The 25,159-nt window shown below is 45.8% G+C and overlaps 2 protein-coding genes across 2 annotated transcripts in view; one reads left to right on the top strand and one right to left on the bottom strand.

Moving 5' to 3' along the window:
- Positions 1-388: 388 nt before the first annotated feature.
- Positions 389-21,256, bottom strand: pgpep1l (pyroglutamyl-peptidase I like). The gene is made up of 6 exons (XM_072282045.1): positions 21,147-21,256; positions 15,998-16,077; positions 12,578-12,630; positions 5,688-5,804; positions 3,861-4,087; positions 389-557 (listed from the first exon to the last, which is right to left on the bottom strand). The coding sequence occupies exons 2-6, from the start codon at positions 16,056-16,058 to the stop codon at positions 389-391; spliced, it is 627 nt and encodes a 208-aa protein (XP_072138146.1). The 5' UTR covers positions 16,059-16,077; positions 21,147-21,256.
- Positions 21,047-25,159, top strand: part of fam169b (family with sequence similarity 169 member B) — a gene marked incomplete at its 5' end in the record, with an annotated part of 18,144 nt that continues 14,031 nt past the window's right edge. Inside the window, 3 exons of the mRNA XM_072282077.1 lie at positions 21,047-21,287; positions 21,783-21,919; positions 25,053-25,152. Coding sequence (XP_072138178.1) covers positions 21,047-21,287; positions 21,783-21,919; positions 25,053-25,152 — 478 coding nt within the window. The remainder of the gene's footprint in view (positions 21,288-21,782; positions 21,920-25,052; positions 25,153-25,159) is intronic.

Genomic DNA, 25,159 nt, shown 5'->3' with positions numbered 1-25,159 from the left:
GTTCTTGATATTTATTAGTTGTTATCATTTTATTTATTTATTTATTTTTGTATTTACACAGTTTGTATTTTGCACATTGGTTGTTTGCCCATCTTGTTGTGTGGTTTGTCTGTCTTGTCCTGTCAATTTTCATTGATTCTGTGGAGCATCTTTGTAATTACTGTGAATGCCCACAAGTAATGAATCTCGAGGTTGTATATGGTGACATATATGTACTTTGATAATAAAGTTAATTTGAATTTTTAACTTTGGACAGTTGTCAACTTTAATGATACTTCACTGGCTGTGGGGATAATTGGAAAGGGAGGTGGAAGGTGCTACAGAAATGCGAGTCTGCATTTCTTTCTCTCTCTGTAGACACTCCTCACGGCGCTCTGCAAAGCTGCTGTTAGTGAACATCTGTCTCCAGCTGTTGGAGCATCTCCCGTACGATCAGCTGCAGGACCTTGCCCAGGGTCTTGGCTTCCGAGCCCGAGCTCAGTGCAGGGATGTGAATGAAGCAGGCTCTTCTGTTGCCATGGTACAGAGAAAGGTAGTAGACAAAGTCACACAGGAACCTGAGGGAGAGTTCGGATTTCAGTGAAATGGGATCAGCTGGGGGAAGAACCACCACAGCATCTGTAAGCTTCAAATTAATGGTGGGTGGGGGGGGGGGGGTTTCCATCTGTCAATGGGAAAGAGCCTGTGGTTATCCCTCGTGAATCTATTCTGCAACCCCCGACCCCCATTACAATCACCTTTGTAAGAATCTGGAGCAGGAATAAACCACTCAGCCCCTGCCCCCCACCCAACCTACTGTTGTTCAATAAGATTTAAAGATTAGAAAAAAATTGCTTTATTTGTCACATGCTCATTGAAGCACATAGTAGAATGTGTTGTTTTGGCTTAAAACGTCCAACACGGTCTGAGGATGTGCTAGGGGCAGCCCGCAAGTGTCACCATGCTTCCAGTGCCAAAATAACATGCCCACAACTCACTGACACTATAACATAACACAACATAGCATGCCCACAACTCACTGACACTCACCTGAACATTTTTGGAATGTGGGAGGAAATCGGAGCACCTGGAGGAAACCACATGATCATGGGAAGAATGTGCAAACTCCTTACAGAGACAGTGGTGGGAACTGAACTCTGATCACTGGCACTGTAAAGTGTTATGCTATCGTGCCATCTGAGTGATCTGATCTCCTTAACATACTTTCCAACTCTCTGTTCCCACATCACATGTCCCTTGATCTCCACCTTACTGCTCACCGGGATTGAGAGTTCCAGAGAGGCACAATTCTCTGAGGGAAGAAATTCCTGATTTCCTACCTTGCTTTCAGAAACATTGGCGCTGGTCCCAGATACCCACTGGAGGAGTATACCTGCTTTCAGAAACATTGGCGCTGGTCCCAGATACCCACTGGAGGAGTATACCCGGTTTCAGAAACATTGGCGCTGGTCCCAGATACCCACTGGAGGAGTATACCCGCTTTCAGAAACATTGGCGCTGGTCCCAGATACCCACTGGAGGAGTACACCCGCTTTCAGAAACATTGGCGCTGGTCCCAGATACCCACTGGAGGAGTATACCTGCTTTCAGAAACATTGGCGCTGGTCCCAGATACCCACTAAAGGAGGCAGGCTCTCAAACACTTTCAGGATCATTTGTGTTTCAGCCAAACTGCCTCCCATTCCTCCAAACACCACTGAATATAAACTCAACTTCTTCTCAAATGTCTGTAGCATCTTCCTAAGAACCAGCTTTTCCAGTGCTGTTCCCAGGGGAAGCGCCTCCTTCATTAAATGTGGAGATCAAAACTGTGCACAGTGGTCAGGTGTGATCTCAGCAGCGACCAGGAACTGTGTCCAAACCTTTCAATAACTGGGGTGGGTGATCTGTACTGTGACAACCAAACTGTCCGTTACTCTCACAGCACACAAGAAATGCTGGAGGAACTCACCAGGCCAGGCAGCATCTATGGAGGGAAATGGACAATTGATGTTTTGAAAGGGACTGGAAAGGAAAGCAACAGAAGTCAGAATAAGAAGGTGGGGGGGGGGGTGATAGATGAATCCAGGTGAGGGGGGAAGATAAGAAGGTGCAGTTGGGGAAGTAGGATGTAAGAAGCTGGGAGGTGATAGGTGGAAGAAAGAAAGAACTGAAGAAGATGGAATCTGATAGGACAAGACAGTGGACCATGGAACAACAGGGAGGTGGGGAACCAGAGAGAGAAAGGCGTGGATGGTTGGAGGTTTGGAGGTGGCCTGTCTGAGTGTGAGTGAGGGGTGGGAGGGTAGGAAAGGGATTTGATTTGTTGCTGTTGTTGTGTTGTTCTGTAGCACATGGTGGGCACTCTGCACTGACCACAAGAATGTGTGGCTTTACTAGTGGGCCACCCCCAGCACATCCTTGGTTTGTGTTGGCTGTTAACACAATTGACACATTTCACTGTATGTTTTGACATACATGTGATAAATAAATTTGAACCTGAATGTGAAGGTCGTGGAGGTGGAGGTGAGGAAAGAGGGATAAGCGAAGACAAAGTCAGGGGTCAAAGGGGAGAAGTTACCAGAGCTTGCTACCCCAGCCGTGACTTACTGTAACTATTCTTGCACACATTTCTGTACCTAAACAAATTCCCCAGTACCTTTCCCCCAATATTTTCTGAACCTCCAAATTTACCTTCCGGGATCCATTCCGCAACCCGTCACAAATGCCTCGGCCTCCCAGCTCCAGTGACCCAAGCTGGATACTGACCTTGGCCACTGTCTGTCTGTGTGGAGTCTGCATGTTGGGTAGGTTGGGTCTGGGTGCTCCGGTTTCCTCCCACATTCCAAAGACCTACGGGTTGGTAGGTTAATTATCCACTGTACATTGTCCCCAGTGTGGTAGGAATGTGAGGAGTATTGGATTAACACAGGACAAGTGTAAATGGGTGGTCGGTGGTTGGGGCAGACTCAGTTGGCTGGAGAGTCTGATTCCACCTTTGGTTAGAGGTGGGCACATCAGCAGTGTTTGAAAGCCATTGAGATAAGTACACGGATAGCAGAGGTTGAGAGGGCTTTGGGCCAAATGCAGGCAGATGGGACGAACTCACCAGGCAACGCTGTCGACATGGATGATTTGGGTCCATTATTCTTTGAAAATGGCATCACACGTAAATAGAGTCATTGAGAAAGCTTTTGGCAAATTGGCCTTCATAAGTCAAAGTATTGAGTGTAGGAGATGGGATGTTGAAGTTGTATAGGACATTGGTGAAGCCTAATTTGGAGTATTGTGTGTAGTTTTGGTCCCTGACCTACAAGAAAGATGTAAATAAGGTTGAAAAAGTACAGAGAAAATTTACAAGGATATCTCTGAGTCTGGAGGACCAGAGTTAGAAGGAAAGATTGATTAGGTTAGGACTTTATTCCTTGGAATGTAGAAGATTGAGGGGAGATTTGACAGAGAAGTACAAAATTATGAGGGGTACAGATAGGGTAAATGCAAGCAGGCTTTTTCCACTGAGGCCGGGGGTGGGACTATAACTAGAGGTCATGGATTAAGGGTGAAAGGTGAAAAGTTTAAGGGGAACATGAGGGGAAATTTATGCAGTCAGAGAGTCATGAGAGTGTGGAATGAACTGCCAGCACAAGTGGTGCATTGCGTGCTCGATTTCAATGTTTAAGAGACGTTTGGATAGGTACATGGATGGTACGGGTATGGAGGGCTATGATCGATGGGGGTAGGTGCTTTAAATGGTTCAACACAGACTGGATGGGCCAGAGGGCCTGTCTATCTGCTGTACATTTCTATGACTCTATGACTAAGAGTTAGGCCCTCTGTTGCCTGAGTACAAGCTGGAGTGTTATGACGTATGCTTCTTTTACCTCCCTGCATCTCTGGAATGGAGGACTGTGATATCTGTCGAGCGGAATTTGTTGTAGATTGCCCTCATGTTGACAAGTGACTCGATCTTCTCCGGCCCTCCCTCGATGCAGCAGTTCCCCTCTGGAGTGAGGCCACAAATGTCGCCCTCTTTGTATCCATGATTTTTAGCGCATTGTTCGAGAATGACGGTCTTCGCTGCTGTTGCTACCCCAATGTGGACTGCCAGCTAAATGAGACGTAGAGAACATTAGCTGGAATCGCCCAGGTTCATTCAGACCAATCACTCTCCGACCTTCATTGGTAAACTAGCACCCCCCACCCAGGCCCTACCTCTCCACCCAAACACTCAGTCCCAGAACATGAAGGACTGCAGACTCCGGAATCTGAATCAACAATCTGCTGCAGGAAAGTTCAAAATTTAAAGTAAATTGGAGATTAAAGTAAATTTGGTTCTTCAAGGTTGTCATAGGCGAGGGCAGGTTGTTAGTAGGGATAAGATCTCACCAGCTATTAAATGCTCCCAATGGTGTGCATCTCAGATAGCCTCTGACAACCAAGTCCAACTCCTGGTCTTCATGTGTGGCTTAGCTACTAAGCCCAGCTGAATTGTTCTACTGACAGGAGACCGGGGGGAAGTTAGATTACTGGCTCATTAAAACTAGTTCCTCCAGGCAGATAGGACCCGTTAACCATAGTTGGCAGCTCATCCAGAAGGAAAACTCTGCTTTCATACCTTGCAGCTTTACCCACTCATGGGGACGGCTTCAGGAATAAACCCCAAGAAAAAATTGGATCTAGGGTCCCTAAGGCAGTCCTACGTTCAGTTCAATGCTAACTGGCAACTCCTGCGATGTAGCTGGTACCAAACTGTGCTGGTCTCTCCCGTTCCTGTGGACACATCAGCTGTGTGGAGAGGGGATGTCTGCTGCATGGGCAACAACTTGCTCTCCATATCGTACTGCCCTGGCTTGCATCATAGAATGCAACATCCATGGTCAACTCCCACCAATGAGGCCTAAGTCCCAAAGTAAATTTATTATCAAAGTACAGTATGTACACATCATTGTGTACGATACTGAGATTCAATTCACTTTCCTGCAGGAAAATAAAGTACAATAGAATTTACAAAAAAACTATACACAAACAACGTCTGCCAAATAATGAATGGAGGGGAATAAACAGTCGACTTTCAGGCTGAGAGTCTCATCAGGTCTGGAAGGGAGGAGGAAAGAAAGAAGAATAGGACACTGAGAACTCATTGGGTCCAGCAGAATTGTTGACGCTTTGGGTCGAGATCCTTGATCTGGACCTAGAGTGTGGGAGGGGGGATAGACAGAACAAAGGGTGAGGGGTCTCAGCTCACAAATGTCAACCGTTCATTTATTTCCATTGACGCTCCCTGACCTGCCGAGTTCTCCAGCGTTTTGTGTGTGTTGCTCAAGGTTTCCAGCATCTGCAGAACCTCGTGTGTTACAGAGGATGGCGTGGAGCAGATGTTAGGTAGATCCAAATGTTTTTTAAATGTCGTTAATGTTCCTGCTTCAACCACTTTCTCTGGCAGCTCCTTCCATATACACGCCACTCCCCATGTGAAAAAAAATGCACCTCAAGTCCCTTGAAATTGTTCCCCTCTCACCTTAAATGTTTGCCTTTTCATTTTTGGCTGCCCTACCCTGTCAATTGTGAGGGATCTCCACCAGCACCTCGTGACCTACTAACCCCCCTGTTATTGCCCGGGACCCCCCTATCCGTGGACTGAGTCCCACCCCGGATACTGGGAGCTCATTGCTGGGAAGCCACGTGCCACGAGTGCTGAGCTGCCGTACCTGTGGCCGAAGCATTTCCCACATCCTGACCACCAGCTCTCGGGACCTCTGGTAGTGCACAGGCAGCAGGGCAATGTGCATTCGGATGTTCTCACCCAGACCCAATGCCCTCAGTTCCTAAGGGAGATAGAATTATCAGACCGAGTTAATTACAGAGTAAAAACTGTTAACCATCCCTCCCTGCAAGGACAGCATCGAGGACACCTTCAAAAGGTGATGCCTCAAAAAGTTGGCATCCATCATTAAGGAACCCATCAGGACATGCCCTGTTCTCATTGCTACCACAGAGGAGGTGGTACAGGAGCCCAAAGACGCACACTCAACATTTTCAGAAGTTTCTTTCTCTCCATCACATTTCTGAATGGACAATGAAACCATGAACACACTGCCCTAGCCTTCTTTCCTTCTCTTTTTGCAATATTTATTTGATTTTATGTTATATATCTATCTATATGTGGATACATACTTATTGTAATTTCTAGTTTTGATGTACTCCTGCCACAAAACAACAAATTTCACGACTTGCATATGACAGTGATATTAAACACAATTTTGATTTGATTCTGTCCTCACCCATATCCAGTCAGGGGGAGATGTAGAATAGCTTAATGAAAAGCTCCCTCCCATGCCTAGGTGTGTGTGTGTGTGTGTGTGTGTGTGTGTGAGATCACAGACAACCCCCCCCAACCCACCATTAATTTGAAGCTTACAGATGCTGTGGTGGTTCTTCCCCCAGCTGATCATATTTCACTGAAATCCGAACTCTCCCTCAGGTTCCTGTGTGACTTTGTCTACTACCTTTCTCTGCACCATGACAACAGAAGGGCCTGCCTCATTCACATCCCCACACTGAGCTTGGACTCGGGAGCCAAGACCCTGGGCAAGGTCCTGCAGCTGATCGTACGGGAGATGCTCCAACAGCTGGAGACAGATGTCCACTAACAGCAGCTTTGCAGAGCGCCGTGAGGAGTGTCTACAGAGAGAGAAAGAAATGCAGACTCGCATTTCTGTAGCACCTTCCACCTCCCTTTCTGATTACTAATAGAGACCGCAGTATGGACACTGCCAAACCCAGATTATTGCCCCAGACTGGCTCATGAAGAAAGATTATTTCACAGGTATTGAAGGGCGACTGGTGGGTGCAACTAGGGAGATTTTGAGGTGTTTCCTCTATTGGAAGGGCCTTGATGAAGGGGAGGGCCATAAAGTTGTCTCAAAAAGGCAGTGTCCTTCATTAAGGTCTCTCACCATCCAGGTCATGACTGAAGATACAAACTCAATGTCTGAGGAAAATCTTCTCCTCCTCCACCATCAAATTTCTGAATGTGAACACTACCCCACTATTCTGCTCTCTGTTTGCACTCTTTTTAAAAATATGGTTCGCAATGTAATTTATAGTGATTTTTTTTGTATTGCTCTGTACTGCTACCTCAAAGCACAAAGTTTCATGACATATGATAGTGATGATAAACCTTAAAGTGACAGTCATTTTAAAACTCAGCTGCGTAGCAATTCTTTCTTGTGGAGGGTGGTGAATCTTTGGAATCACTGAAGTTATTTAAATAGGTGGGAACATTTTTGAAATTTCAGAGACTTGAGAGCTGTGGAGAACTTGCACAGAGGAGGAGTTGGCATACATACAGAAAGGTGCTGAGAAGGGGCCAGTAACATCATGAAGGATCCCATCCACCCTGCTTATGGACAGTTTGTCCCCCTTCCGTCAGGGAGAGGCTACAGAGCATCCACACCAGGACCACCAGATTCAAAAACAGTTTCTTTCCCCAAGCAGTAAGGTTGATCAGCACCTCCACACCCCCAGCCACTGTCAGAGTCACCTTATGTGCAGACACTCGTGTGCCTAATGTCACTTTATGGACATACAGTCAATCTATGTAAATAAGCTATTTTATGTACTTGTCTATTCGTCCCCCCAATCCCTCCCCACCGATCTCCCTCCTGGCACTTATCCTTGTAAGCGGAACAAGTGCTACACATGCCCTTACACTTCCTCCCTTACCACCATTCAGGGCCCCAGAAAGTCCTTCCAGATGAGGCGACACTTCACCTGTGAGTCGGCTGGGGTGATATACTGCGTCCAGTGCTCCCAATGTGGCCTTCTATATATTGGCAAGACCCGACGCAGACTGGGAGATTGTTTCGCTGAACACCTACGCTCTGTCCGCCAGAGATAGCAGGATCTCCCAGTGGCCACACATTTTAATTCCACGTCCCATTCCCATTCTGATATGTCTATCCACGGCCTCCTCTACTGTAAAGATGAAGCCACACTCAGGTTGGAGGAACAACACATTATATTCCGTCTGGGTAGCCTCCAACCTGATGGCATGAACATTGACTTCTCAAACTTCCGCTAATGCCTCAACTCCCCCTCGTACCCCATCTGTCATTTATTTATATACACACATTCTTTCTCTCTCTCTCCTTTTCCTCCCTCTGTCCCTCTGACTATACCCCTTGCCCATCCTCTGGGTTTTCCCCCCTTCCCCCTTTTCCTTCTCCCTGGGCCTCCTGTCCCATGATCCTCTCATATCCCTTTTGCCAATCTCCTGTCCAGCTCTTGGCTCCATCCCTCCCCCTCCTGTCTTCTCCTATCATTTTGGATCTCCCCCTCCCCCTCCAACTTTCAAATCCCTTACTCACTCTTCCTTCAGTTAGTCCTGACGAACTGAGATGTTGAATGTACCTCTTCCTAGAGATGCTGCCTGACCTGCTGTGTTCACCAACAACCTTGATGTGTGTTATGTATTTATATTGTGTTTTTTTGATATTATTAACGCATTATTTATATTTTGTGTTTTTTTGTGCTGCGTTGGATCCAGAGTAACGATTATTTTGTTCTCCTGTACTCTTGTATACAGGAAATGATATTAAAAAATCTTGAATCTTGAGGCTTGGTGTAGATTAGACGAGATACTACTGAATGGTGGGACTGCTTTGAGGGGCTGAATAGCCTATTCCTACTTCTTTGTGAGTCTACAGGAGGGGCAAGTGAGGAGTGGTGGGATGGTGGGAAGGAGGAGGTGGCAAATCCCACATCTCGCCCAGAGAGTAGTGAGGACATGAATCTCTCTCCCACAGAGGGGCTAAAGTGAGGAACAGAGAAGGTAAAAATGGATTCATGAGGGAGAGAGGAACGGAAGGAGATGGTGATGGGAAAATGGGGACCATGGAACAGGAACACTGGTAAGGGGCAGCGATGATTAAAGATGAAAGATTATCTTTATTTATCAACTGCATTACAGTGAAATGCATAATTTGCGTCAATGAGCAACACAGTCCAAGGATGTGTTACCAGCACCAATATAGCACGCCCAAAACTGAGTAACCCTAACCATACATCTTTGGACTGTGGGAGGAACCGGACCACCCAGAAGACACCCACACAGGGAGTATGCACGAACTCCTTACAGAGAGTGGCGGGAATCGAACCCTGATCTTGCAGCTGGCCCAGTAGTATATTTCACTAGCCACTATGCTACCGTGCTGTCCCGAAGATGGAAAACCCTACTCCTGGTTTGTGACCCTAATGAAACTAATTTCCCTTTATCTACATTGCCTAGACGTCATTAAGCTGGAAAGACTGCAAAGGAGATTAAGGAGAACGTTGCCAGAACTCCAGAGCCTGAGTTGTAGGGTAAGGTTAGATAGGCCAAGACTTTAGTCCTTGAAGCGTAAGAGACTGAGGGGTGATCTCACAGAAGTGTAATGTAGGGATAAATTTGTCCCGGTGAGGAAGATAAAGAATGGTAGGGTGAAGGAACCATGGGTGACAAGTGAGGTGGAAAATCTAGTCAGGTGGAAGAAGGCAGCATACATGAGGTTTAGGAAGCAAGGATCAGATGGATCTATTGAGGAATATAAGGAAGCAAGAAAGGAGCTTAAGAAGGGGCTGAGATGAGCAAGAAGGGGGCATGAGAAGGCCTTGGCGAGTAGGGTAAAGGAAAACCCCAAGGCATTCTTCAATTATGTGAAGAAAAAAAGGATGACAGGAGTGAAGGTAGGACCGATTACTGTAGAGATAAAGGTGGGAAGGTGTGCCTGGAGGCTGTGGAAGTGAGCGAGGTCCTCAATGAATACTTCTCTTTGGTATTCACCAATGAGAGGGAACTTGATGGTGAGGACAATATGAGTGAGGTTGATGTTCTGGAGCATGTTGATATTAAGGGAGAGGAGGTGTTGGAGTTGTTAAAATACATTAGGACGGATAAGTCCCCGGGGCCTGACAGAATATTCCCCAGGCTGCTCCACGAGGCGAGGGAAAAGATTGCTGAGCCTCTGGCTAGGATCTTTATGTCCTCGTTGTCCACGGGAATGGTACCGGAGGATTGGAGGGAGGCAAATGTTGTCCTCTTGTTCAAAAAAGGTAGTAGGGATAGTCTGGGTAACTATAGACCAGTGAGCCTTACGTCTGTGGTGGGAAAGCTGTTGGAAAAGATTCTTAGAGATAGGATCTCTGGGCATTTAGAGAATCATGGTCTGATCAGGGACAGTCAGCATGGCTTTGTGAAGGGCAGATCGTGTCTAACAAGCCTGATAGAGTTCTTTGAGGAGGTGACCAGGCATATAGATGAGGGTAGTGCAGTGGATGTGATCTATATGGATTTTAGTAAGGCATTTGACAAGGTTCCACATGGTAGGCTTATTCAGAAAGTCAGAAGGCATGGGATCCAGGGAATTTTGGCCAGGTGGATTCAGAATTGGCTTGCCTGCAGAAGGCAGAGGGTCGTGGTGGGGGGAGTACCCTCAGATTGGAGAATTGTGACTAGTGGTGTCCCATGAGGATCTGTCCTGGGACCTCTACTTTTCATGATTTTTATTAACGACCTGGATGTTGAGGTAGAAGGGTGGGTTAGCAAGTTTGCAGACAACACAAAGGTTGGTGGTGTTGTAGATAGTGTAGAGGATTGTCAAAGATTGCAGAGAGACATTGATAGGATGCAGAAGTGGGCTGAGAAGTGGCAGATGGAGTTCAACCCGGAGAAATATGAGGTGGTACACTTTGGAAGGACAAACTCCAAGGCAGAGTACAAAGTAAATGGCAGGATACTTGGTAGTGTGGAGGAGCAGAGGGATATTGGGGTACATGTCCACAGATCCCTGAAAGTTGCCTCACAGGTGGATAGGGTAGTTAAGAAAGCTTAAGGGGTGTTAGCTTTCATAAGTCGAGGGATAGAGTTTAAGAGTCGCGAGGTAATGATGCAGCTCTATAAAACCCTGGTTAGGCCACACTTGGAGTATTGTGTCCAGTTCTGGTCACCTAACTATAGGAAGGATGTGGAAGCATTGGAAAGGGTACAGAGGAGATTTACCAGGATGCTGCCTGGTTTAGAGAGTATGCATTATGATCAGAGATTAAGAGAGCTAGGGCTTTACTCTTTGGAGACGAGGAGGATGAGAGGAGACATGATAGAGGTGTACAAGATAATAAGAGGAATAGATAGAGTGGATAGCCAGCGCCTCTTCCCCAGGGCACCACTGCTCAATACAAAAGGACATGGCTTTAAGGTAAGGGGTGGGAAGTTCAAGGGGGATATTAGAGGAAGGTTTTTTACTCAGAGAGTGGTTGGTGTGTGGAATGCACTGCCTGGGTCAGTGGTGGAGGCAGATACACTAGTGAAGTTTAAGAGACTACTAGACAGGTATATGGAGGAATTTAAGGTGGGGGCTTATATGGGAGGCAGGGTTTGAGGGTCAGTACAACATTGTGGGCTGAAGGGCCTGTACTGTGCTGTACTTTTCTATGTTCTAAAATCATCAGGGATATAGTGAGCGTACTCAGTCTTTTTCCCCAGGGAAAAGGAATCAAAAACTAGAGGGTATGGATAGAAGGTGAGAAAAAATTATAAGGGATTGGAGGGGCAACTTCTTCACCCAGAAAGTGGTCTGTATATGGAACTTTGTGTGTGTGTGTGTGTGTGTGTGTGTATATATATACTCACCACCAGAGGGAGTGGGTGAGGCAGATACAATAATAAGATTAAGATTAAAAAGACAGCTATGTGGATAGGAAAAGTTTAGAGGGAGATGGGCCAATGACACATCTTGGTTGGCATTGCCGAATGAGAATCAGAATCTGGTTTATTATCACTGTCATATGTCGTGAAATTTGTTGTCTGGTTCCTTTTGAAGATGTTCTCAGTAGTGGGGAGGTTAGTGCCCACGATGGAGCTGGTTGACTTTACAACCCTCTGCAGATTTTTCTGATCCTGTGCAGTGGCCTCTTCGTACCAGACAGTAATGCAACCGGTAGGAATTCTGTACTTCGGATGAACTTGAGCTGAGCCAAAGGGCCTGTTTCCCTGCTACAGTATACACTTTGAGGTAAAAATATCTGCGTCAGAACTCCTCTGTTCAAAGGGGAATTTCTGCTTCCCTAGAATTTACTTATTTTATTGTATTTTATTTAGATACACAGTGTGGAACAGGCCCTTCCGGCCCTTTGAGCCGTTCCACCAGCAACCCATCAATTTAATCCTAGCCTAATCATGGAACATTTTACAATGAACAACTAACCTACTAACCGGTACGTCTTTAAACTATTGGAGGAAACCGGAGCACCCGGGGAAAACTCACACATTCCGTGGGGAAGAGGTACAGAGACTCCAGTCAGGATTGAACTCTGACTGTAATAGCATCATACCAACCACTACGCTGCTCTGGTGCTTCAGTTACATTCACGTAACTTAAGTCCCTCACTCCTGGAATAATTCTGGAAGATCTCCTCCATGCCCTCTCTTAGATATTCCCTCAGTCCTACTCAGGGAGCATCCACTTGGATTTTGGGAATGAGTCTGGGACCCCTGGGCTTGAAGGACAGAGCTAGCAGCCAGAATTCTGGCCATAACCCGCACCTGGAACGATCTCGGTACCTGAGCAGCCACCCAGCTGGGATTACTGAGGTATCTTCGGAAAGGTCCAAACCCTGTTGCAAAGGTTGGAAGTCAAGAGGTGAACTCGGTGCAAAATGATGTTGTCTGGCTTACCGCGATCTCAGAGTACACAAGAGCAAACAAAGCCTTAAACATAGCAGGAAGACATCATCTTTGAGACAGTATTCAGGACAGATGGCTCCCAGAAAGTTAAGAGGATCTGAGGACAGATGTTGTGTAAAGATGCTACGTGCAGTCTAGTCTGTTCCCAAATTTCAAATGCATTCACATGGCGCCTATCACATCAACTTCATAACGTCCCAAAGCTTCGAAGTGACACTGTTTATGGGAACACAGCAGCCAATCTGTACGCAGCCCCATTCCATAAGCACCAGTGAGGTAACAGCACAATCTTATGTGTTCAGAGAATTATTTGAGGAACAAATGTTGATCACAATGCAGAGATCACTTCAATAAGCTCTTCCCATCCATGTTCTTACCCTAGCTTGTCTTCAACATTGAAATCCAACCCACATCTACCACTCCCACTGGCAGCTCATTCCACACTCTCTCCACCCTTGAGCACTCCTAAAATATCACCTTTAACCTGTCACCTCCAGTCCTAATCTCACTCAACATCAGTGGAAAAAGCCTGCTTGTATTTACGCTAGCCATTCTCATAATCTTCTGCTCATTGGGCGTTGGCCTTTTTTTTGGGTTCTTGCTTTATGGCTGCCTGTCAGCAGATAAATCTTAAGGTTGTATAATTTATACATTCATTAATAATAAATGCACTTTGAACTTGAATTTTGTTACTTATCAACCCAACTTAGAGGAGTTGTACATTGGCACAGCTAGTAGAGCCTCTGCTTCACAACGCCCAAAACCTGGGTTCAATCCCAACCTCTGGTGCTGCATGGAGTATTCACGCAGAACACAGAGCATTGTGACACAGCAACAGGTTCTTCAGCACACGATGTCTGCGTCAAACACAATGCAGAATTCAACTAAGTCATCTCTGCCTGCACACGGTCCACATTCTTCCATCCCAACAGCCTCTTACGTGCAACACACACAAAATGCTGGAGGAACTCAAGCAAGTCAGGCAGCATCTATGGAAATTAATAAATGTTGTTTGATATTGAGGGACAGTGCAGAGCACACTAGGATGACAGCCTTGCAGGATATTCAACTGAACTTTACTGATACTCTGCTTGTACAACATGCAAACTCCTCCTGTGTGGGAGCACCTGAGTGGCACAGGAATAACACTATTAACTACCACAACAAAAAACAGTCAACATTTCAGGCTGAGACCCTTCATCAGGACTCTGCCACTGTCATTTCTCTCTGAATCACCGTTCCTGGTAGCCCATCCCAGGCATCCACCACTCTGTGTAAATTAAAAAAACTGCCCTGCACATCTGCTCCCATTTCTTGTGCTCTTATGTTTCCTCACAACCTCTGAAGCTTTAGAGAAGCAACCTGCATTTTCTCCCTATGGGCTTCCCTTGGGTGGTCTGGTTTCCTCCCACACCCGAAAATGCATTAGTGAGTAGTTTAATTGTCTCTAACGTGTAAATGAGTGGTAGAATCAGTGAGGAAACAGTGAGAATGCGGGGAGAATGAAATGGGAGTATCATTAATGGTTGGCATAGAGTTTCAGAGCTGAAGGGCCTATTTCCCATCGGACTGGAGGAGCAACACCTTGTACTCCATCTGGGTAGCGTTCAACCCGATGACACAAACATCAGTTTCTCTCACTTCCAGTAACTTCCCACCCTTCTCTCTTTGATTCCCCGTACTGGCTCCCCTCTTACCCCTCCTCTTCTCCTCATCATCTCCCTCTGGTTTTCTCCACTCCTCTTTCTCCCATCATCTCCACTGTCCTCTCCTATCAGATTCCTTCTTCTTCAGCTTCTTCCACCTATCACCACCCAACTTCTTACTTCATTGCCCTTCCCTCACCCACTCACCCTTTCCCCTCATCTGATTTTACCTATCGTCTGCCAACTTGTAGTCTTCCCCCCCGCTCACATTTTGGCTTCTTTCCCCTTCTTCTCCAGTCCTGGTGAGGAGTTGCAGCCCGAAATGTTGACTGCCAATTCCCCTCCACAGATGCTGCCTGACGTGCCGAGTTCCTTGAGCATTTTGCTTGTATTGCTCAAGATTTCCACACTGGTTTTTATTAGATATGCCTATATACCTGCTTGTTGATGCAAATATCTTATAAGCCAATCATTCAGTAGCAACTCAATGCATAAAAGCATGCAGACATGGTCAAGAGATTCAGTTGTTGATCAGACCAAACTTCAGAATTGGGCAGAAGCATGATCCAAGTGTGACTGTGGAATGATTGTTGGTGCCATATGGGGTGATTTGAGTATCTCAGAAACTGCTGATCTCCTGGGATTTTCATGCACAACAACCTAGAGTTTACAGGGTAAAGAGCGATAAACAAAAAATATCTAGTATGTGATAGTTCTGTGGGCAAAATGCCTTCTTAAGAAGAGAGGTTAGAGGAGAATGGCCAGACTGGTTCAAGCAGACAGGAAAGCAACAGTAACTCAAATAATGACACATCTCAGAGCATCTCTGAATGCACACATGTTGAAACTTGAAGTGCTTGGGCTACAGTTCTGGTCACCGAATTATAGGAAGGATGTCAATAAAATTGAGAGAGTACAGAGGAGGTTTACTAAAATGTTGCCTGGGTTTCATCTCCTAAGTTACTGAGAAAGGTTGAACAAGTTAGGTCTTTATTCTTTGGAGTGTAGAAGGTTGAGGGGAGACTTGATAGAGGTGTTTAAAATTATGAGGGGGATTGATAGAGTTGACATGGTTAGACTTTTTCCATTGAGAGTGGGGAAGATTCAAACAAGAGAGCATGGGTTGAGAATTAGAGGACAAATTTTAGGGGTAACATGAGGGGGAACTCCTTTACTCAGAGAGTGGTAGCTGTGTGGAATGAGCTTCCAGCAGAAGTGGTTGAGGCAGGTTCTATGTTGTCGTTTAAAGTTAAATTGGATAGATATATGGACAGGAAAGGAATGGAGGGTTATGGGCTGAGTGCAGGTTGGTGGGACTAGGATAGGGTAAGAGTTCAGCATGGACTAGAAGGGCCGAGATGGCCTGTTTCCGTGCTGTAATTGTTATATGGTTACAGCAGCAGAAGACCACGAACATACACTCAGTGGCCATTTTATTCAGTACAGGAGGTACCTAACAAAGTGGTGACTGAGTGTAGGAAGCAGTTTCCCCAGGCTGTTAATCCCCAGTAGGACATTCTTTATTACGCATTAATTTTTTTACTACGCATTGCACAAAGCATTATTTGCGGATCAGTCCCTGCAACAGGATTAGCACGTGCAACAGGAAATGTCGGCAAAGTCTAGCAGAATGTAGAAGCCGAGCATCCACCAGTCACCAACACCAACGGCGGGCTGGAACCATGGGGGTTCTTGGGTGTGACATTGTCCATCTTCTCAGCCTACAGGTACCTAAATAATTAAAGAAAGACCAACATTGATATGGTGGATTCACAATCTCAGATTCCAAGGAATTTTCCTTGAGGCCCTTCATCGGTTGGGGTTGACCAAGGATGTTGCATTCTAGCTGTCTACGTGTGTGCAGACTAGTACATAAACCAGGGTAGTATGATATGGAGAACAAGCTGTTGCCTCTGCTGCAGCCTCTCCCTCGCCACACAGCTGATGAATCCACAGAAATGGCAGAGACCGATACAGATGGCATCAGTGGTTTCGCAGGAGTCGTCAGATGGCATTCCACTCAATGTAGGATTGCCTGAGGGACTCCAGCTCCAGAACTTTGTCCCAGAGTTTACTGCTGAAGCTTTCCCCGTGAGTGGGCATAGCTGCAAAGCAGCAGAGGTTTGAGATCAGAGTTTTCCTTCTGTTAAATGAGCTGCCAATCATGGCTGATGAGCCCCATCTGTCCGGAGTGACTGGTTTTAAAGTGCCAGTAGCCTCATTTACCCCTTCTCCTGTCAGCTGTAGAGTGAGAAGGGGGATGCTTTATGAGTGTGTGGGGGGCAGGTTTTTTTTACAGTGAGTGGTGAGTGTTTGGAACGTGTTGCTGGGGTGAATCAGAATCAGAGTTACTATCACTGGCACATGTCGGGAAACATGTTATTTTGCAGCAGCAGCAGTAAATTGCAATACATAATAGTAAAAACTATAAATTACAATAAGTATATGTAAAAAAGGAAATCAAATTACACAAGTACTGCAACAAGAGAGGAAAAATATAGTGAGGTGGTATTCACCAGTTTATTGTCCATTAAGAAATTTGACGGTGGAGGGGAAGAGGTGGTTCCTGAAACACTGAGTGAGTGTCTTCAGGCTCCTGAACCCTCCTCGATGATGCAGCAACGACAAGAGGGCTTGTCCTGGGGGATAGGGGTCCTTCATGATGGATACCACCTTTTTGAGGCATTGTCCTTTGCAGGTGTCCTGGATGCTGGGGAGGCTGGTGCCCGTGGTGGAGCTGGCATTTCCATTTCTGATCCCTCGTTGAGGACTGGTGTGTGATCCCTTTACTGCCCCTCCCTGAAGTCCACAATCAATTCCTTTGTCTTACTGATGTTAAGTACAAGGTTATTGCTGTGACACCACTTAATAAACTTACTCCTTATCACTGGCTGAAATTGTGCCAACAATAGTTGTTGCTTTAGCAAATATTTTAATCACTTTTGAGCCGTGCCCAGCCACACAACTGTGGGTGCAGAGAGTAGAGCAGTGGGCTAAGCACGCATCCTTGAGGTGCACTAGTGTTGACTGTCAGCAAAGAGGAAATGTTATTTCCAATCCACACAGAATCTGGTTTCCCGGTGAGGAAATCAAGGATTTGGTTACAAAGGTAAGTGGAAGCCCAGGTTGTGAACCTTGTCGATTAAAACTGAGCGTGTGATTGTGTTGAACGCTGAGCTGCAGTCAATAAACAGCAGACTGATGTATGTGTTGCTATTGTCCAGGTGATCCTAAGCTGAGTGGCGAGCCAGTGAGATTCCATCCACAGCAGACCTACTGTGGAAATTGGCAAATTGCAGTGGGTCCAGTCCTTGCTTTGGCAGGACTTGATTCTAGCCATGATCAACCTCTCAAAGCACTTCATCACAATAGATGTGAGTGCCATGAGCAATAGTTGTTGAGGCAGCTCACCCCACTCTTCTTGGGCACTGATATGACTATCACCCCTTTGAAGCAGGTGGAAACCTCTGACTGCAGCAGTGAAAGATTGAAGATGTCCTTGAATACTCCAATCGGTTAGTTGGTGTGGGTTTTCAGAGACCGACCAGGTACACCAGCAGGGTCTGACGTCTTGTGGTGGTTCATCGTCTTGAAAGATGTTCTGATGTTGGCCTCCTTTGGAATATGAAAGTAAGCTATCCAATAATATTAAGGAGGATACCAAAAGTTTCTTCAGATACATAAAGTGTAAAAGAGAGGTGAGAGTGGATATTGGACTGCTGGAAAATGATGCTGGAGAGTTAGGAATGAAGGACAAAGAAATGGCAGATGAACTAAGTAAGTATTTTGTATCAGTCTTCACTGTGGAAGACACTAGCAGTATGGTGGAAGGTCATGAAGTGTGTGAAGTTACCATTACTAGGGAGAATGATCTTGAGAAACTGAAAGGTCTGAAGGTAGATAAGTCACTCCAGGGTTCTGAAAGAGGTGGCTGAAAGGATTGTAGAGGCATTAGTAATGATCTTTCAAGAATCTCTATAATTCTATAATTTCCTTTCTTTTGCCTCTCCCCCTCCATGAAGACTGGAAAATTGCAAATGTTGCTCCATTCTTCAAGGAGGGAGAGAGGCAGAAGAAAGGAAATTATAGGCCAGGTAGTCTGAATTAAGTGGTTGGGAAGATGGTGGAGTTGATAGTTAAGGATGTGGTTTCAGGGTACATGGGGAGGCACATGATAACATAGGCCATAGTCAGCATGGCTTCCTCAAGGGAAAATCTTGTCTGACCAATGTGTTGGAATTCTTAAAGAAATAACAAGCAGGATAGATAATCGGTTATGTTGTGTATTTGGATTCTCAGGAAGCCTTTGATAAGGTGCCAGGTGAGGCTGCTTAACAAGCTACAAGCCCATGGTATTACAAGGACAATTCTAGCATGGATAAAGCAGTGGCTGACTGACAGGAGGCAAAGAGTTCTGGTTGGTTGCCAGTGACTAGTGGTATTCCACAGGGGTCTATGTTGGGACCAATTCTTTTTACGTTATATGTTAATGATTTGGATTATGGAATAGATGGCTTTGTTGCAAAGTTTGCAGACAATACAAAGACAGGTGGAGGGGCAGGTAGCTTTGAGGAAGTAGAGAGGCTGCAGAAGGACTTGATTAGAATGGGCAAAGAAGTACAGATAGAATAGTGTCGAGAAATGTATGGTCTTGCACTTTGGTAGAAGAAATGAAATGGTTGACTATTTTCTAAATGGAGAGAAGTTACAAAAAAATTGAGGCACAAAGGGACTTGTGAGCCCTTGTCCAAGATTCCTCACCAAAGGTTCATCTGCAGGTTGAGTCAGCAGTGAGGAAGGCAAGCACAATGTTAGAATTCATTTCAAGAGGACTGGAATATAAAAGCAGGGATGTAATGTTGAGACTGGTGAAGCCTCACTTGGAGTAATGTGAGCAGTTTTGGGCCCCTTATCTTAGAAAGGATGTGCTGAAACTGGAGAATGTTCAAAGGAGGTTCACGAAAATGATTCCACGCTTGAATGGCTTGTCATATGTATTCCCTGGAATTCAGAAGAATGAGGGGTGACCTCATTGAAACCTATCAAATGATGAAAGGCCTTGATAGAGTGGATGTGGAGAGGATGTTTCCTGTGGTGGGAGAGTGTAAGACCAGAGGACACAGCCTCAGAATAGAGGAGTGTCCTTTTAGAACAGAGATGAGGAGAAATTTCTTTAGCCAGAGAGAGATGAATCTGTGGAATTTGTTGCCAAAGGCAGCTGTGGAAGCCAAATCTTTACGTATATTTAAGGCAGAAGTAGGCAGATTCTTGTCTGATCAGGGCACAGTAATACGGGGAGAAGGCAGAAGATCAAGGTTGAGAGGAAAAATGGATTAGCCATGATGAAATGGTAGAGCAAACTTGATAGGCCAGATGGCCTAATTCTGCTCCCATCTTCTGGTCTTGTTATAGCCTTCTGTAGGTTGTACCTGGACTTCTTGTATAGTTCTGGACATCACAGATCTGGCCTTCAGCAGACTATGAATCTCCTGGTACATCCACGGCTTCTGGTTTGGCTATGACTGGTGTGTTCTTGAAAGCACATACTCATCCTCACAGGTCTTGATGGAGTTGGTGACAACTGTGGCGTATTCATTCACACTGAAGATGAAGCCCTAAATATTGTTCATTCCACCAATTCAAAGCAGTCCTGTAAGCGCTCCTCTGCCTCCCTTGACAATAGCTTCTCGGTCCCCGCCACCGGTGCTGCGGTCTTTAGTCTGGGAGTAGAAGCACAGCCAGATGACTGGACTTTCCAAAGTGTGGATGTGGAACGGCACGGTAAGCGAACCTGATGGTGGTTAAGTGTGTTGGCTCCTTTGGTGATATGTTGGTGATAATTGTTCAGAGACTCCTTCAACCTGGCCTGATTGAAATCTCCCGCAACGATAGGGAAGGCATCGGGGCATCAGGGTTAGCCTGAGGTGGAATGTACACTGCTACCAGGATGATGGTGGAAAACTCCCACAGCAGATAAAAGGGATGACATTTGACCGCTAGATGCTCCAAGTTAGGTGAGCATGACTGAGACAGACCCGCCACGTTTATGCACCTCAATGACTTAATCATAAAGCGTATTCTGTTCCACCTCCTTTACGATGATGGAAACCGATAACAAAGCTGTTTAAGCCCTCAGATAGGTGTACAGATATGTGGGGAGTGGAGGGAAATGGTGAGGGTTCCAATGGGACAGTAACAGGTCATTTGGCTCTTGTTCCCAGAATAGTGTAACGCTAACTGCTACGCTACCGTGAAACCCCCTAATCGCTTAAAACCATAAGATATAGGAACAGAATGTATTCAATCTCCGTTATTTAATCTCTGAATTAATGAACCCTCAATTTATTTAACCGAGTTAATTACGCAAGCGTGTCGTTATTTGCCCCAAGTAATTAATATTATCCTCGTGTTGTTTACCATTCTAGATAATTCTTTAGCCCTTTAACCGAGGTTATTTACCCCTGTCGTTCATTACTCCGAGTTATTTACCCGGGTTATTCCCGCCCCTCTGCCAGATTCATGGACGAAGCAGGAGCGGAGCTGGCAGGTGACGGATCCGCGCCCGTGGGGCGGCCCAGGACAGCGGGCGGGGGAGGCCAGAGACCGGGGTGGGGACGGGAACACCGCAAGGCTCCAGCCCGCGACCGCAGCAGCTGGGGACGGGGAGGCTCCGGGTTTCGGGCGTCAGGCCTCGGGTTGAACGCCGCCCGGCCCGCGAGGCCCGGCGATCACTTGGTCGCTCGGGTCGCTCGGCCCGCCCGGCGCGGAGATCACTCGGGTCGCTCGGCCCGCAGACTTACACAACTTCTCACGTAGGATCGAGGGAGCTCTCCACTGCGGCAGGAGTGGGTCCGATAGAGAGACAGAGAGAGAAAGAGCGCCGGGGAGGAGCGTCCTTTGCGGCGGGTCGGGTTCGAGGGAGCGCCTCACTGCGTTGGACGGTGAGAGAGCCCCCACTGCAAGGGGTTATGAGGGAGCGCCTCTCGGCAGTGACAGAGACAAGGGAGCACACCACTGTACGGGAGGGGACAAAGGAGCATCACATTGCAGAGGTTGGGGGCATGAGGGAGTATTGATTTCTGGAGTGCTAGGGATGAGGGAGCACCCACTGCAGGGGTGGGGATGAGAAAGCACCTCATTTCTGGAGTGCTTGGGGTGAGGGAGCACCCCAGCAATGGAAAGCCAGGGATGAGGGAGTGCCCCACTGCAGAGGGGAAGGGATGAGAGAGCAGCCCAGTGCAAGGAGCAGAGATGATGGTGAGCCTCTCTGTTGGATGATGTGTGAGGGAGCACCCCCAATCTCAGGGTGAGGGATCACACCACTTCATGGGGGTTGGGTGATCCCTGTGCATTGGTCGTGTGACGACCAACCAGTTTTCAACAACTGGGTGGAATTGCATCAGTTATATTAGCAATGGGTTATTTTGTCTTGTCAGAGTCTCACTCTCCTGTGGATACTTTAACCGGCGGGAACTGGGAACATTTAACACGGTCAACAGAAGAATACTTGTCAAGGCTTCGTAACAGGAATGAGGAATCCACTGAGTTCTTCACATTAACCAGTGGGGAACAGGTAAACAACCTCAGTGTTGGATTCAGTTGTTTTAAACCAAACTTCTTTTATAAGTCAGGAAAGAAGCACAAAATGTGTTGCTTCACAATCATTTTTATTAAACATTGATGGAACAAAGGAAATTTTAAAGGGATGGTGATAGAGGTCTGCTAAGCAAAAGGAGAGAGAAAAGAGCTAAGATGGTACCTAACATGGAGCTGCTGTTTTTATATCCATAGATAAGGAAAATTTTCATTCAAATTTGTAGATAAGATTTAGCCAATGAGAAACCACTTATTCAAATACTGTCATACCAAGAGAAGCTTCCAGAATTATACCAATATAACCACTCAAAGCATTTTAATCTGTTATACGCACATAAGAACTACTTAAAGTATACTTAATTGTTAAACTGTGAAGAAAATTGTAATTAAACAGTCTAATCTTAAGAGTTAAACAGTGGGATCCAACATTGTAGATTGTTCTTGACTTGATTTAATAGTACAGAGACCCAATCAAAACATGATATGCAGATTTAACCAGCAACAATGTGCATTTATTTAACCGTCTTTAAGTCATTGAAGCATTTCAGAAGGCAAAAATATGACAAGGCGCCTCATGTAGGAGATATTAATGCACGGGTTCCTATGTTTGGTCAAAGGCAGTGTTCCCTCTAATTTGTAATGACCAGTGTGCTCAAAAATCTTGTGCGGTCCAATTTTTTGCCTAGTGACAACAACGTGCACACTGAATAATTTTTTTTTGATTTAAAACAGTATAAGTAAGCCAGTTCTAAAATCTTCAGAGAAATCATAACAAACACCGTCCGCATACGAAACTGGAAAAGGAAATGTGATTGTATACGCTCATGAAGTATATTTAATGTCAACAAGGTCGAGGGTGTGCAGTTTAAATTTCTTTGCACTAGTAGCAAAAGATGTGTGTACATGCACAAACCTTAAAGGGAACATTGGTCAAAGGTGGAGGCTTTAAGCTATTAGTTTTAATGTATCATTTAAGGTATTAGTGGAGGTATTCTTAATTGTCACATGTACCAAAATACCATGAAAAGCTTGTCTTGCATGCTCTTCATGCACATCAAATCATTACACAGTGCATTGAAATAGAACAAGATAAAATAGTAACAATGCAGAAGAAAGTGTAGCAGCTACAGAGAATATCAGAATGCTCTCCACAGTGCATCTGTAAAAATTTGGAAGGGTCTTTGGGTGACATACCAAATCTCCTCAAACTCCTAATAGAGAATAGCCAGGGGTGTCTTTTCTTTATAACCCGATCAGTATGTTGGGCTCAGGATAGATCCTGTAAGATATTGACGCCCAGAAAATGAAGTTGCTCTGCCTTTCTACTGCTGACCCCTTGATGAAGACTGGTATGTTTTCTCCCAAATTCCCCTTCCTGAAGTCCACAATTAGCGTCTTGGTCTTGCTGACCTTGAGTGTGAGGTTGTCACTGCAACATCTATCTCACTCCTGTATGCCATCTCATCACCATCTGTGATTCTGCCTACAACAATTGTCATCAGTAAATTTATAGATGGCCTAGAGTGATGAGGGAGCAGAGCAGTGCACCTGTGTTGATTGTCAGCAAGGAAGAGGAAGCTGTCTTTATGTGCTATCTATGGACACACTATGGCAGTTGGGCTGGTCAAGCACTTGGCCATAATAGATTAGATTATGAGGACACGCAGTCCTCTTTTATTTATTGTCATTTAGTAATGCATGCATTAAGAAATAATACAATATTCCTCCGGTGTGATATCACAGAAACACAGGACAGACCAAGACTGAAAAACTAACAAAACCCACATAATTATAATATATAGTTACAACAGTGCAACAATACCATAACTTGATGAAGAACAGGCCATAGCACAATAAAAAAAAGTTCAAAGTCTCTCAAAAGTCCCACATCTCACGCAGACGGGAGAAGGAAGAAAACTCTCCCTGCCATGCCCGACCACAGTCCGACTCTGAGTCGCCCGAAAACTTCGAGCTCTGATCAGCCCTCTGACACCGACTACCAAGCACCGAGCACCATCTCTATCCAAACGCTTCGATCTCAGCCTCGGTCGCCAGCAGCAGGCAAAGCCGGGGATTTTGGGGCCTTCCCTCCGGAGATTCTCGATCGCACAGTAGCAGCGGCAGCGAACCGGACACTTCAGAAGTTTCTCCTGATGTTCCTCTGCTTCTCACGTCTGTTTTCATCAAGTCAGAATTGTGCACGGCATCCTACTTACAAATACGATATCATTTCACCGGAGAGCTGCGCGTGCCGTGTCGCGCTGCCATCTTCTCCTCCCACCCCCTTAACATAACAGTTGAAGATGGCAGGGCTGGTGACTGGCTGTAGTGTCTCAAGCTGATTTTACCTAGAGAAAGGCAAGCCCACTCAGTGACTTCTTTGTCAACCTGCTGATGTAGCCATTCACATGTCCGGATCATGGTCCAACTGCCCTTCCCTCTTCCGATGACGTGTCCTTGGGAAGAGGGAGCACACGGTACCACACAGAGAGTTGGAGGAACTCAGCAGGTCAGGCAGCATCTACAGAGAGGAATAAACAGCCAAAGTTTCAGGCTGAGACACTTCATTAGGATTACAAAGGAAGGAGGAAGAACCCAGAACGTGAAGGTGGAGTGAGGGGAAAGAGTACAGGCTGGCATGTGATAGGTGAAGCCAGGCGAGGAAGAAGCTGGGTGGGTGAGCATCTCCCCGAGAACAGAAGCCGTGGAGATGGAGGAACTGAGAAAAGGGAATAGCATTTTTACAAGTGACAGGGTGGGAAGAGGTATAGTCAAGATAGCTGTGTAAGTATGTAGGTTTAAAAAAGATATCAGTAGACAGTCTGTCTCCAGCACATGGTGTCTGCTGGTACACTGGAATCATAGTCATACAGATAGAAACAAGCCCTTTGGCCCAATGCTCTGTACTGACCAAGCTGCCCACCTAAGCTAGTCCCATTTGCCCCATATCCTCTTAAACCTTTCCCATCCTTTTATATGTATAGATGTCTTTTACATGTTGTTAATATATCTGCCTCAGGGATAAGTAGTTGGAATGAATCTTGCACTGCAAGAATAGTGTCATAATTTAAATTTATTGTTTTGTGTTTTAATTTTTGTCTCTCTTCTAGCTTGCTATAACACCATCTTCTGTGGCCTTCTTTAACCTGTGCGAGGACAGCCTTGAGCACCAGATACTGGGCTTGTTGAGTCCGCAGGATGACAAGACAGGTATGGG

Source organism: Mobula birostris, chromosome 18 (assembly GCF_030028105.1).
Source record: "Mobula birostris isolate sMobBir1 chromosome 18, sMobBir1.hap1, whole genome shotgun sequence".
NCBI classification, from domain to species: domain Eukaryota; kingdom Metazoa; phylum Chordata; class Chondrichthyes; order Myliobatiformes; family Myliobatidae; genus Mobula; species Mobula birostris.
This window is presented reverse-complemented; position numbering and strand designations above follow the sequence as displayed.

Excerpts from the sequence above, each read along its gene's own strand:
- pgpep1l (XM_072282045.1), bottom strand. The coding sequence starts at position 16,058 with ATGGACAATGTCACACCCAAGAACCCCCATGGTTCCAGCCCGCCGTTG. Across the intron at positions 5,805-12,577 it reads CCAGCTGGGTGGCTGCTCAG|GAACTGAGGGCATTGGGTCT; the intron begins GTACCGAGATCG and ends TATCTCCCTTAG. Across the intron at positions 4,088-5,687 it reads GGGAAATGCTTCGGCCACAG|CTGGCAGTCCACATTGGGGT; the intron begins GTACGGCAGCTC and ends CGTCTCATTTAG.